This window comes from Pituophis catenifer, unplaced genomic scaffold, assembly GCF_029215685.1.
Source record: "Pituophis catenifer annectens isolate HBS135680 unplaced genomic scaffold, rPitCat1.0.hap2 SCAF_1, whole genome shotgun sequence".
Classification (NCBI taxonomy): domain Eukaryota; kingdom Metazoa; phylum Chordata; class Lepidosauria; order Squamata; family Colubridae; genus Pituophis; species Pituophis catenifer.
Genome location: NW_027256881.1, coordinates 93,745,448 through 93,759,495, shown reverse-complemented (window position 1 = coordinate 93,759,495; position 14,048 = coordinate 93,745,448). Strand labels below are relative to the sequence as shown.

Genomic DNA, 14,048 nt, shown 5'->3' with positions numbered 1-14,048 from the left:
TTTAGGGCAAGTGCAGACCATTACAGGACACACACACACACACACACACCCCTCTATTTTGTATGTATTAAATCTTGCTTTGTTGCCTCTCAGGCAATCCTTGATCCTGCCCAAGCACTGGTTCAAAACACCAAACACAGCTGGCCTGTGTTAGATGAAAAGGAGAGGTATGTCTGATGTCATTCGCATATCAATGGTATCTCCCTCCCTTGCCAAAATGACCTCTCCCAGCTCTTTCATGTAGATGTTAAAAAGCATGGGGGATTAAATGGAGTCCTGAGGGACTCCCTAATGAAACAGGCTTGAAGCAGAATAGTAATCCTTCAGCACCACCTTCTGGAAACAATCATCTAAAATATATACTCTATAAAACACATTTAATACTAGCCAAATTGTTTAATGACAGAACAGAACATTAAATTTGCAGATCCCTCCAAAGCTAAGAAGGTTAACTAGGAAGCTACCAGGAAAATAAAAGGAAAGTAGATTGGACTGAGAAATTAAGAAGCATTCCAGAAGGCAGCTTTAAGAATGAATGAGTCTATATAATCCCAGGAATCAAAAAGAGAAAAAAATGCTTTCTTCATGAGATATGACAATATTCTACTACAGTTTCTCCTAATCCTTTTGAGCAATGTAGTTCTTTACTATTATAGTTTGATTTAGACACCTCTTGAATAGTATCACATGTTTTTTAATCTATGTATACACTATGTCGATAGTGTAAGAATTGTACTGAATTTCAAACTTGCTGAAAGTCTTACATAATGCAGCGCATCTCTTATCGCCTATTAGATATAATTAAAATAATTCTTCAACGTATTCAACAGAATTTTTCAACCAATTTACCTCAGGGATGTGCACTTCCTCTGCACATCTGTGCTAATTTGCTGTTCTTCCCAATGGCTAGCTTAAAGAGAGAGCGGAAAGATGCAAACATTTTCTCCCTAGTGGCCCAAAGGTCAGAAAGTGTATAACTGGGCAGACCAGCCACTGAACACCCATCTAGGGTTGATCACCAGCTGGGAAATTGTGATAAAAGAGATGGTTCAGTGAACAGTTATAATTGGCTCCATTCGGAGGCCTGCTTGACAAGCTGTGCTAAAGCACAGCAGAGAGTCTTTGTGTGCTGGTCGGGAACTCCTGCTCTATGGAGCTCAGCTGGTGACCTATGAAGAAATACATTTTTCCTACCATCCGCTGTTAAAATGATCAGCCACATCTAGTCATTCGAATGCATGAGTGGAGCTCCAAAAGAGCAGGCATAAGACTCTTCTTGATCTTAAGGGAAGCGCAAGTTGCTTGCCTTTTTTGTTCTTGGGAAACCGTCTGAGCATTAAAGGGAGTTTTTTTAAAAATCTAATAATTCTCTAATGTTCATTGAACATTCAAGACTCTGGTGCTGTGAACCATTGTCAGTATGAACCCCTCGTGATGGAAGCTTAATGAATATTACCTGTTTCTACTACAAAGAAATGGCTGTGCCTGAAATCACACAACTTCCTAGGCTATGCATTCTGATCTCTGTGAACACTGAAAGAAGGGTCAATATAATCTCTTTGTTGTAAAGAATAACATTTTCCTGGTAATATATGAAGCAAACTTTATAGTCAAGCTTTTGCTGACCATCTCCCCATAACCCCCTTCCTTTCATTTACATCAGAGTTGTGGAACGATGGCCTTTTTATGACTTGTGGCTCAGGAATTCTGCAGTTGAAGTCCACAAGTCATAAAGGGGCTATCATTTCCCAACTCTGATTTACATGAAAATCTTGTAATGGCAAATGAAGTCTCGGATAATTTACAAAACACAAAATCCAGCAAAAGTCCAAAACTGGTTCCAATAATGATGAAGTATTGGAGGAAGCGTGCAGACTTAATGCATATCATTCGGGAGGGGAAGTGCTAAAGGCATGGCTTTGGTTGCCAAGTATACTGTGATAAACTAACACAGAAATGTAATTATCTCACTGTTAGATCACCAGATAAGAAATAATGGAGCAGGCTTCTTTTTAAAAGAAAAAAAAAATACAATCTTTAAAAATCTTTTAGACCTGTCCACTCCATAGCCCATGGGCTACATGCTGCCCTGGACAGGTAGTAATGTGGCCCCATAATATATAAAATAATATTAAAAATATAAAAATAATATAAAAATATATAAAAAATAAAGGAAGTTTGTTATTTATATATATTAACTATGTTACGTATTTTATATGCAGCCCAAGACAATTTCTCTTCACTCAGTGTGGCCCAGGAAAGCCAAAAGGGAGGACACCAGGAATGGGTTCTACTTACCTTTACTACCGGTTCGCAATGGGGCCGCACACGTGCACTCGCTTCACTCACATGCACGCTCTTCTGTGCAGAAGCATTCTGATGACGTCAGGGTCAGTGGGTGGAGCCTCCCACCAGTTTTACTACCAGTTCCATAGAACCGGTGCAAACCGGGGGCAACCCACCACTGCTGGACACCTATGATTTAAACTGTACTGCTAATGGGAAAATAGACTATCTAATCCTGTTGGTGGCCTCAGCATGCCCATAGCAGCAATTTCATAATACTGCCCAAGTAGTATTACATTTAAACATCGTGTTTCCCTCTAAAACCAGGCCAAGTGCAACAGGGTAATCAGGTTTCTTCCCACCAGTTCCAAGACTGAACATCTTCTTCATGAATCTGTCAACTTTCTGGTTTTTGCCTACCCATTTTTGCAGCTACTCTTCCTTATTTCCCCACCCAACCCCCTTTCACTTTTAAGTTTAATGCTATAGATCCATGGATTCTTGTAGAAAAGTCACTAGATTATGGTGTGTGGACTTCAGCTCCCAGCATGCAGTCTAGGGAATTCTGGAAGTTGAAGTCCACACATCTTAAAGTCGCCAAGTTTGAAAAACACTGTCCTAGATTATTATTGCAGTTTCTACACTAGAGATTTACTAACTAGAGCAGGGTAACCTTGTTGCTGCCATGTCAAGGGATACTTATTTACATTTTATACAATATCAACAACATGGATTTTGTTTGAGGGGGGGGCTTTACTAACCTCCAGACAAATGACAATATGACATTAGTTACTTAATTTTCTTATTTTTTTAAAAAATATTTTATGGCCTTGGACCTGCTACAGTTGAACAGCTCTGTTAACAGCTAGCTTGAAGGCAGGAATGGTGAATACTGCTACTTTCTTCAAGATCTAGTGCAAAAAAGGGAAGCACTCTGAATTTTATATAGATTTCTCTATGGTAAACAGGACCTATAAGTTTATTTAAAAATGGGCTGTGAATTCTAGTGGAATGGAAGATTAGTAATCTGAAAATGTATTTTTCACTTCTTGTTTGAGTAGTTTTTATGGCATCCTTGGAGCTCTCTGTGCTCTGTTGATCGTTTGCAGACATTTCATTACCTGTCTAGGTAAGATCTTTAGCACACTGAAGATGCAGTGCAGAGCACTGAAGATATTACCTAGTCAGGTTATTAAAACGTCTGCAAGCCAACAACCACGTTCAGAGAGCATCAAGGATGCCACAGTGCAATCCTCCTGACCCATATATATATATATATATATTCTCTTCTATTGATGCTAGATTTTTGTTGTATTTATAAACAGAGGTCTCTTTAAAGCCACTTTCGTTTTCTCTTCTGCAATGCACATATGGATGGATTGTTGAAACGAGAGGGAGCAATTTCCCCTGAATGAAAAGTGTTTCATTCACCCTTTTCCTTAGATTTGAGTGGCTATCTTATAACTTGTAAGAGTTGTAGGAAACACACCATGACTTTTGCTTGTTTCGGCAAGCTTTCAGTGAAACAGCTACAGGCATTCTTATATACCAATTTATTATTATATTATAAGAGCTGTGGTGGCGCAGTGGTTAGAATGCAGTATTGCAGGCTAATACTGCTGACTGCCAGCAGCTCAGGAGTTTGATTCTCACCAGCTCAAGATTGACTCAGTCTTCCATCCTTCTGAGGTCGGTAAAAGGAGGACCCAGATTGTTGGGGGCAATACGCTAACTCTGTAAATTGCTTGGAGAGGACTGTAAAGCACTGTGAAGCAATATATAACTCTAAGTACTATTGCTATTTATTTCTGAGTGACAAAAATATGTTCATAAATTAAGAAAAAAAATCCACCACTGCAGTAGACCCAGACAATTATTACACATTGCCCTATCCTGTGCAGATTATTATTGCTGGAAATGTATCATTGTTTTAAATACAACACATGCCATTTTCTTAATAAAATGGGGGAGTGAGCAGGATAGCATTTGTCTTGTAGGAACAAGCCACTGCCAAGCCTACTAACCACTTTGTCTGCACATCTAATATTGTCCCATTTTGTTTAAGCTGGCAGGATTCATCTACGCCTGTTATGTTGTGAAATGTATCACCGAAGAAGAGGACAGCTGTAAGTACTAAAGGTTTATTACGTGCGGGTTGAAATCATTTTTATATCACCCATCTCGCTCATCCATTCCACTCTAATACCATTCTGAATACTTTGTCATGCTATAAAAGATAGGAATAAGTTAAAGTGTAGAAGCTTGCCTAACATATGGGCTCCAAAAAAGCTCCCAAGTGTTTGAAGCCAATGGGGAGAAGAGTAACATGCAGCTTTACAAAATAACTACTTTGTTCTGAAATGAAGCTGCGCATATTCTCTCCCTGCAAACATTCTTCATTAGCACAGCTCGTTTTGTTTCTCACTATGACTGATAACTACAGCCTTACTAATGCTTTATCCTGTATGTAAAACTCTTGTACCTGGCTATGAGGTTTGTGGTGGCATTTGGCAAGGATAGATACAGTTTCATGGCAAAGAGATGAAATAGAAGAGACTCTGCTAACATCAAAAGAGGGTGCAGTAATATATATATATGGTTTTCTCTTGGTTTAACATGCCTGTACAGCTAGTTGAATAATGATTACCCATAGTTTAGTGGCTTTAGTTTTACTTTTGACATAGGTATGGGTATGTGTGAATCATGATACAGTTCAGAATTCAGAGTTGGCAAGGTCTGATTTGGATTTGAGTTTCTAAGGAAAGAGGCTTCCATTTAATCAATTCAGGATTTGTGATTCAATTTGGTAAAAGATTCAACAATATATTACAATGTGAAAACATCAAAATGTCTACAATTGTTCCTGTTTTTTTTTCTTTGCTAGTCTTTTGTAAGCCACTAAAAATCTGACTTTGCCATCAGTCCTAGGGCCTTGATAATATGGGTGAGCCCAATTTGTGGTTAGTTTGAGTGTTTATGAATATTCTCTGCTGCTATCCTATGCTTTTCCTGGTTTTTTTTCCCAATTCTGTGTGTTCTTATTATTTTTACTCTGATTTAATTATTATCCTTCCAGAAATATATGAGTTGGGTGGCCATGTATTAATTAAATAAATAATGAGGGTGTTGTCACAATGGTATACACAATACACTATGTTATAAAGATTTAGTCTGCATTGTCTACTGTTTTTCAGCAACGGGCATGCAGTCTTGGATTCATTCATGCAATGAAGTCTTAATACAATACAAGCTAGTGACAGTGAAGTAGCAGAAGGCAGGCATAAGGATTGCATATTTGTTGGGGTAGACAGAATCAAAGGGAAATGAAAGATGAAGCTGAAAGAATTGATGAATGGCAATTTAGATGTAGGACACAAGACTAGGTAGAGTGAGAGATAAAAAAAAGTAAAGATAAAAATAAACAAAGATCTGGGGAAAGACAAGAAAAACATTGTTAAAAAAGAGCAGTAGAATAATAGGAAAATCTCCTCCCCCCCCCTTCTTTCTTTCTTTCCTTCTTTCCTTCCTTCCTTCCTTCCTTCCCTCTCTCCCTCCCTGCTATGTTCTTAAAGAAATTATGTCAGAAAAGAAAGACACAGACATCAAGGCAACACACTTCCCACTGCTTTCACAGGTAGGGATTGTGGAGATAATAAAACTAATGAGGAACTGACTTGTATCAGCCAGCCTCTTACATCAACCAGCTCCCAATCCCTTTGGTTTTCTCCACATATGGAAGGAAAGCCGCAACAACCATTGAGTTTCTGAAACTCTCTGAAATCATTTAAAGACACTGCCTTGATTCTATATCCTGAATGACCTTGGAGATTTTTGAATGGAATCACCCTTTAAAGCTACACACAATGCTAATAGTCATCCCTCTTCCTTAATTCTTTGGGTTTATTATGTCATCATTTTCAACTTCCATTCTACCTTTTGCACTGTACATCAGGGCCATGGACAAACATTACAAACAGTTCAAATATTGTAGGCACACATATAGCTACATGCACAAAATATAAATTAGAAGTACATTTTCCCTTAACAACTTACTTGCAGTTTTCTCGTCACATCTGCGCTAACATAACAAAATGTTTCTGAAGGTAGAAATACATATTATGTCTAAGAGCCCTAGAAGGTGAAAGCTCTGTGTTGAGTTTTCTCACCATTCCAAAAATGTTCACTTACACTTATTATCTTTATTTCTCAAATTCTGCTATAACATCCTTTTAAGGAGTCCTGAGTGGTGCAGTGGTTAGAATGCAGCAATGCAGGCAAACTCTACCAACTGCCAGCAGTTTGATCCTGACTGGGTTCAAGGTTGACTCAGCCTTTCATCCTTGTAATCGGTAAAATGAGGAGCAAGATTGTTGGGGAAAATAAGCTGACATTGTAAACCACCCGGAGAATGCACAATGGGGCAGTATACAAGTCTAGATGCTATTGCTGTTGAATATAATATAATATAATAATGTCCACAATGCAAATAAATAGACTTAAAATGCTACTGGGAGATGGAGAGGGGTTAGAATTGACAAGAGACTACTATTTTTCAGCTCCAGTCTGTGTTAAACATGACATCTACTTCTGCCCTAAGGATACAAATGTTGTTCTTTAATATTTCAGTAACCATGTGCATAGTTTAGCATTCTGAAGCCTCTTAGATTTCACCAGGAGAAGAAAATTAAGTTCTAACGGTTGCTGGATTGGATCTCCTGTTGTGGGGCAAAATTATTTCCTAGTTTTCTTTCATAAAAGAAAATCCATGAAGTCTGGAATCAGGATGCATGAATACCTCAAATCTTTTTCTTTTCTCATAATTGACATGTACTCCAGAGTTTGTTATTGAAATTATTATTCAATATAAGTACAATATAAGATGTTTTAATGATCCAAGAATGTACCAGTGTGAGAGAAGATGAATTTATTTTATGCTTTGTTTTATAGACTTTACACAGATACTATCACTCTCTATAAGGAATATATTCCAATAAACCATCTGATCAAGAAAAAGATTTGTTTAGGTACATGTTCACTATCTCATTGGTGTCCTAAGAAGGTTGTAAATAGGCCTAGATCTTAGGATATCTTTATTTCCCTGTAAAATGAACAGCTGTAACAAGTTTTATTAGCAAGGAGAGGTAAAATCTCTGTCAGGTTGGACACCTGGTGACTTCATGGACATCTCTATGTATTTCTTTGAACAACAATACATAAGTGATTTCCCTTGCTGCCTTTAGTGGGTCTCCTCTCCACAACTTCCTAGTTCAGCCTACAGAGATAGGCTGAATAGTAGCCTATCTCTGTAAGTAAGTAGATCTTAATAATCTACTATGTAAGCAGGTAGACCTTAATAATCTACTATGGGTATCTTAAGGCTGAGAATCAGCCCCAGTAAGCTGAGAGAAGAGGAAACAAAAAATAGTTACAGTCTCCAATAACGTACAGGATCATTTTATATTCCATATCATACTGTGTAGCAGCTGAATGAAATTATATTTGGTTTGGATAGTATTGTAAATTAGGCAGATTCATATTCTAAATCAGTAAGGTCCCCAATGTAGTTAAAATACTCCGGCATTAAAATAATCATTTTATTATTTTAGATAAACTGTCCAAAATTTTATTGGGAAATATTCAGTGAAATCTGGAAGTCTTGGAACAGTTGCTTCATATGCCAAGGCATAAGCAATATCAATTAATGGAAGATTTTGGGGCTTCTCTAAGGGAAGTAGATGGGGAAAATGAATTAAGGTGTAAAATAGAATATAAAGCTAAAAATTAAACTTTTCAGAAATAAAATGTGATAGAGTTAGAGTTCTATGACACAGAGAGGAAATCTGTGTTTCCCTTATTTTTCACAGTCACTGAATTTGATACCATAAACCAATTGTATTCTACTGTCACTATTAGCAGTAGCAATCTAAAGCAACTAAAATGTCAACATTTATCTTTCATGATGGAATATCTTATCCATACATTATAGTTATTTTTGGAACTCTTATTAGAGCTACATTTTTTTAAAAATTGCACAGTAATTTTATTACTTTGAAATATTCATTTAATCAGTTTAAACTCTATGCAATTTGATTCCTCCAATACAAGCTTTATGTCAACCTCCCCAACAATTCTGGTTCTTTAAAAAAAAAATCATTAAATATTTAGTTACTTCATAAAAAGCTCTAGAGAGTCATCAATAAAATACCAGCCTGCTGGGATTTGTAGATTACATGAAATTAAAAGAAGAATTTCTAAGACTGCTTTCCCTTTTGGCACTACTGTGCCCTAATAAAAAAGGAATGGTGTAAACATAGTGAATTTTAAAAGATAAAGTCATATTACCATATTTAAAACATTCTTCCCAGCTGTATGTTCTTCATATCATTGTACTTCAATATTCGTAATCCCTATCAAGAATAGCAAAAGCTACTTTTTTGTGTGCAAATTGTTGTTGTTGTTGTTTTTTATTCCTAGTGACTGTCTGGACTAGTCTCTGCAATTTTCTTGGTCAGAAGAAATTTACAAACCACTTTTTTGGGAAGTGGTTTACCCTTCCTTGCTTCTTAGGACTGAGAGAGAGTGGCTGGTCCAAGGTTACCCATTTGGCTTTGTGGCTAAAATAGAATAAACTCTGGTTTTCTAACCTGGTGACTTTATCACCACATCTTTAACATATGTGGAGATGAATACATAGTGGAGGCTTTCAAAAGAGCTTTTCCTGATTCCACTTTAGGATAAATGCAGTTTGCCAAATAGGATTATTTAGATAAAAGAGTATTATTTTTAAATAATTTAGTACAGAGCTTTTGTTGTGTAATATCTTCTTTTGTGGCCCTTATCACTTAGTTTCCACATTTATTTCTCTTATTCTGTTCTAGAGCAGGGGTGTCAAACTCAAGGCCCGTGGGCCAGATCCGGCCCATGGGATACTTAGATCTGGCCTGTGGGGTGTTGCCTGTGGCCTGTTGGAAACAGCAAAGGACCGTGGTGCCTCTGCCAGCAAAAATGGGGCTCGGGAGGGCCATGTGTGGCTCTGTTTTTGCTGGCAGAGGGTTGCAGGAGGCTGTCACAACTGAAAACAGAGCTCGGGAGCCCGTTTTCTCTGGCAGAGTGCTTGGGCCACCATAGGCTCCCCCAATACAAGGGACATTGAACTGGCCATACCCACCCTGGCCATGCCCACTCTGCCACCCCGAGGTCAAACACAACCCTGATACAGCCCTCAATGAAATTGAGTTTGACACCCCTGTTATAGAGCAACACAGGAAATTAATTAATGTTGCATTAATGTTAGCAAGCATGAGCTATGATGTAATAATATCTATTCTCTTTATAAATAAATCTGATTTCATTTTTGATGAATACCTAGCTTTGCACATCGTCTTAGAAGTAAGTTTCACTAAGTTCAGTGAGCCTTTCTTCCAGACTGACGTGTATATAATTTCAATCTCCTGAAAGTATATAGAATAGCATTTCCTTGTAAGAAAATTTACAAAATCAGGTTACAGGCTATAGTCTTAAAATTGCAATCATTTAACTCTGTGGGATTAAATTATTTAACCCCTTTCTACAAAGCATTTACCATGTTATGTCATGTCATGTTATTATTTTTTACATTCATTTTTATTATATGGCCAAGCATATTATCATTTATATTAGTAGTTTCTTTCTGAAGATATTGTAGGTAGACAAACACCATTATTCCTTAATGGGAGTGAGGCAGCTACTTGTTGCTTCATAAAGATTGATATTGCTCACAGTAGTTTTGGGGTATATTGAGGATACTTTGCAATCTGGCTAGACTGTTGTTTTATTTTTCACACTTTCAATCTGTGGTTCTGAGTAGTTATACACATTTTAATTCTTACTGCTAACTTTATGCACAAATGTAGATGTTTCAATTACTTCAGATTATTGGAGATTAAAAATATTACAATTTTCTCTGTTAAGCATTATAATTTGACATACAATTGGTATTTCATCAAATCTTAAATTGCCATTTAAATTCCCAAATAATCTCTCTGTTCAATGCAGGAATCCAGATAAAGCCTTATTAGCCTTTACTAATAAGTATCCATTCACTGTCTGAACACATGCAGTGAAGGAGAGCCCATCAATTCCTTTGATATGGCTTCAGTGTTGAACTGTTCTTACTATTACATTGATCCTTTAAAGGTTCCTTCAGAAAGTAATCAACATTGAAAATCCAAGTCAGGCATCCATTCATCTATCTAGCTAGAGAGAAATTCAAAAATTGCTCACATATGAATAGGTTTCTCAGAAATTTAACAAGTCTTTAATAAAAAATGTGAGAAAAATCAATTAACAGAACAATCTTAAACATACATGTCATAGAAGCTGAAAATAAACAGTTGCAAAATAGTCATCTTTTTGAAAGCATGCTTACAACTCTGAGAGGGAAAGAAAAAACATACTACCAGAAAACACAGAAATACTGTGATCATGAGAGACTCTTGGACCGAAGACAAATCTTTTCAATCAAGTGTGTTAGCAATGACATCTGTTTGCACCCAGCATAGAAAAAGAGCCAGTGAGTATAGGATAATGAGGGCATAGCCCAGTACAGACATAGAGATCACCACACAAACAGTACAAAATGATGACAAACGTATCACTCTACCATCTACCAGTACTTCAGCCAACTACAATTCTGTTAGGCCAGCCCCTAGATATCCATATAGATAGATCCAGATTGCCTCTTCAATCAAAAATTCAGGACCAACAAAGGGCCTTAACTAAGGAGAAAACACACACTAGACTAGGGGAACGAGCAATCTATAGCAGGGCAGCCTACTATAAACTGAGAACAAACTCCAAATGCAGTTGCCCTGATGATGTTGCCTAATTGATAATGCAATGTTTGCAAGCAAAAAACCAAGCTCAGAGAGCAACAATGACTCCAGAGTTCAACTCTGAGTTACATATGTTCTGTTGGAATAAAGTTTATTTTGACAAACAGTTGAGCAGGAAGCAAATATGCACGCAGCAAAGCTGACTGGAATTGTCTCATGGAGTCTTAAAGAATTGTTCTTCAACAAATATGAGACAGGTTTGAGTATGGAAAAAATCAGAGACAATGAGCTTGAACGCTAGATAAGAGTAGAAATCAAACATTGCAAAAGATAAATATGTATGCAGAATCAGCTATCCACACATTTGGTGATTAGGAGCTTTCAAATTAACATAGTTGCTGAGAGGTTGAATATTACATAAAAGCACTGAACCAAGATTTGTTGAAATTGACAATCACTATTCACAGAATATTTCAAATTCTCAAATCAGTGCAAGTATCTGTCAGAGTTATCACAATCATCTAATAACATTTACTTAAGTATTCCTACCATTTTTTAAATTAGCATAGCCTCATATATGTAGCATAGCCACATAGATATGTCACATTAAAAAAAAAAAACCTGTAGATGTCACCTGAAAAAAAAATCTCTTGATCCCACCCACCTGGACAACATTTCTCCAGTTTCCCATCTTCCCATTTGGTTAAAAAATGTTGCTTGGCAGCTTCAGAGAGTCCTGGATAAAATTGATTGTCTTGACCCCTTCCAGTCAGAATTCAGGCCCAGTTCTGGGACAGAAATAACAATGATTGCACTTGATCTCTGGTAAAAGCAGGATAGGAGTAGTACACCCATCCTTGGTCTCCTTGACCTCTCAGTGGCCTTTGATATCATCAACCATGATATGCTTTTGGACAGTTACAGGGTATAGGGCAGGACAGTGCAGTCTTGCTCTGGTTTGTTCCTTTCCCCAAAGCCAGTGCCAATCAATGTTGATAGAGATTGAAAGATCCAGCTCACAGCCATTCCTTTGTGGCATGCCATAGGGCTTGGTACTCTCTCCACTCCTTTTTAACATCTACAGCTGGGTGAGATCACCAGGACTTGAAGTATCATCAGTATGTGGATCAGGGGTGAGATCTACTTACCTTTCCTACCGGTTCGGAAGTGCGTGTGTGCGTCACATGCAATTTTGGACCCTCTGTGCATGCGCAAAACTTTACTTTTACTTTACTTTTATTTGATTTATATACCGCCCTACTCCCAAAGGACTCAGGGCGGTGAACAGCCAACAATAAAATACATACATACAAAATTTAAAAAGCAGAGATAAAATTGAATTAAATAGTTTGGCCCAGACAGATTTAAAACCCCAATCAATTTAAAACAAATTTAAACTTTGAATATTAAAAATACTAAAAAATATTTAAAAATATTTAAAATGTTTAAAAAGAGGGAGAAAGTTAGGCCAGGCCTGCCTGGTGAAATAAAAAGGTCTTTAGAGCGCAGCGGAAGGTGCGCAGATCTGGGATCCTCCGTATCTCCGGGGATAGCTCGTTCCAGATAGTAGGTGCCCCCACAGAGAAGGCTCTCCCCCTGGGGGCCGCCAGTCGACATTGTTTGGCCGACGGCACCCGGAGGAGCCCCTCTCTATGAGAGCGTACCAGCCGGTGGGAGGCTATTGGTGGTAGTAGGGGGTCCCGCAAGTACCCAGGTCCTGAGCCATGGAGCGCTTTAAAGGTGGTAACCAAAACCTTGAAGCACACTCGGAGGACCACCGGGAGCCAGTGCATTTCGCGCAGGAGGGGTGTTACATAGGAACGCCATGTCGCTCCCATTACCACCCGCGCGGCTGCACTCTGTGCCAGTTGGAGCCTCCGGGAGCGTTACAATAGTCCAGACGAAGGCATGAGTGACCGTGCGTAAGGAGTCCCAATCCAGAAAGGGACGCAACTGGCGAATCAGGCGAACCTGATGAAAAATCCTCCCGGTCACGGCCGTCAAGTGCTCTTCTAAAGACAGCCGTGAATCCAGGAGGATGCCCAAGTTGCGTGCCCTCTCCGTGGGGGCCAATGATTCGCCCCCAATAGTCAGTGATGGCACCAACTGACGATATCGGGACGTCGGAAACCACATTCACTCGGTCTTGGATGGGTTGCGCCTGAGCCTATTCCTCCCCATCCAGATCCGCACGGCCTCCAGGCACCGGGACATCACTTCAAGGGCATCGTTGGGGTGGTCTGGGGTGGAGATGTACAGCTGGGTGTCATCAGCGTACTGGTGATACTTCACCCCAAAACCACGGATGATCTTGCCCAGCGGCTTCACATAAATGTTGAACAGGAGGGGCGAGAAGACCGACCCTTGCGGCACCCCGCATATGAGGGGCCTTGGGGTCGACCTCTGCCCCCCTGTCAACACAGACTGCGACCGGTCAGAGAGAAAGGAGGAGAACCACTGCAACACAGTGCCTCCCACCCCTAACTCTTCCAACCGGTGCAGCATAATACCATGCACAGAGGGTAAAAAACAGGTTACTTCCTGGTTAAAACCAGGAAGTAACGACATCTGGGCGGGCGGGCGGAGCCTCACTCTGCCACCGCTACTGGTTCTCCGAACCACCCGCCACTACCGGTTCACCCGAACTGGCGCAAACCGGTAGCATTTCACCCCTGCCATGGATCTCCAACCCATGTGATGCTGTCACTGCTCTCTCATGGTTCCTGGAGACTGTGGGGATCGAGATAGGAGACAATAGGCTTCGACTGAACCCTGACAAGTCTAAATGGCTTTGGGTGCATGGAGCTTCAAGATCTGGGCCTACTACAGATAGAACTGGTGCAGAACTTGGGGGTTCTCCTGGACTCACAACTCCTTGAAGAGCAGGCGGCAGTTGTGACAAGGAGAATATTTTCACAATTTCACATGTGTGCCAATTGCAACCTTTCT

General features: G+C 39.2%; 1 protein-coding gene across 1 annotated transcript in view; it reads left to right on the top strand.

Moving 5' to 3' along the window:
- The window catches only part of NKAIN2 (sodium/potassium transporting ATPase interacting 2), a 291,973-nt gene that overhangs the window by 259,557 nt on the left and 18,368 nt on the right, over window positions 1-14,048 (top strand). Inside the window, exon 5 of the mRNA XM_070952837.1 lies at window positions 4,352-4,412. Within this exon, the coding sequence (XP_070808938.1) occupies window positions 4,352-4,412 (61 nt within the window). The remainder of the gene's footprint in view (window positions 1-4,351; window positions 4,413-14,048) is intronic.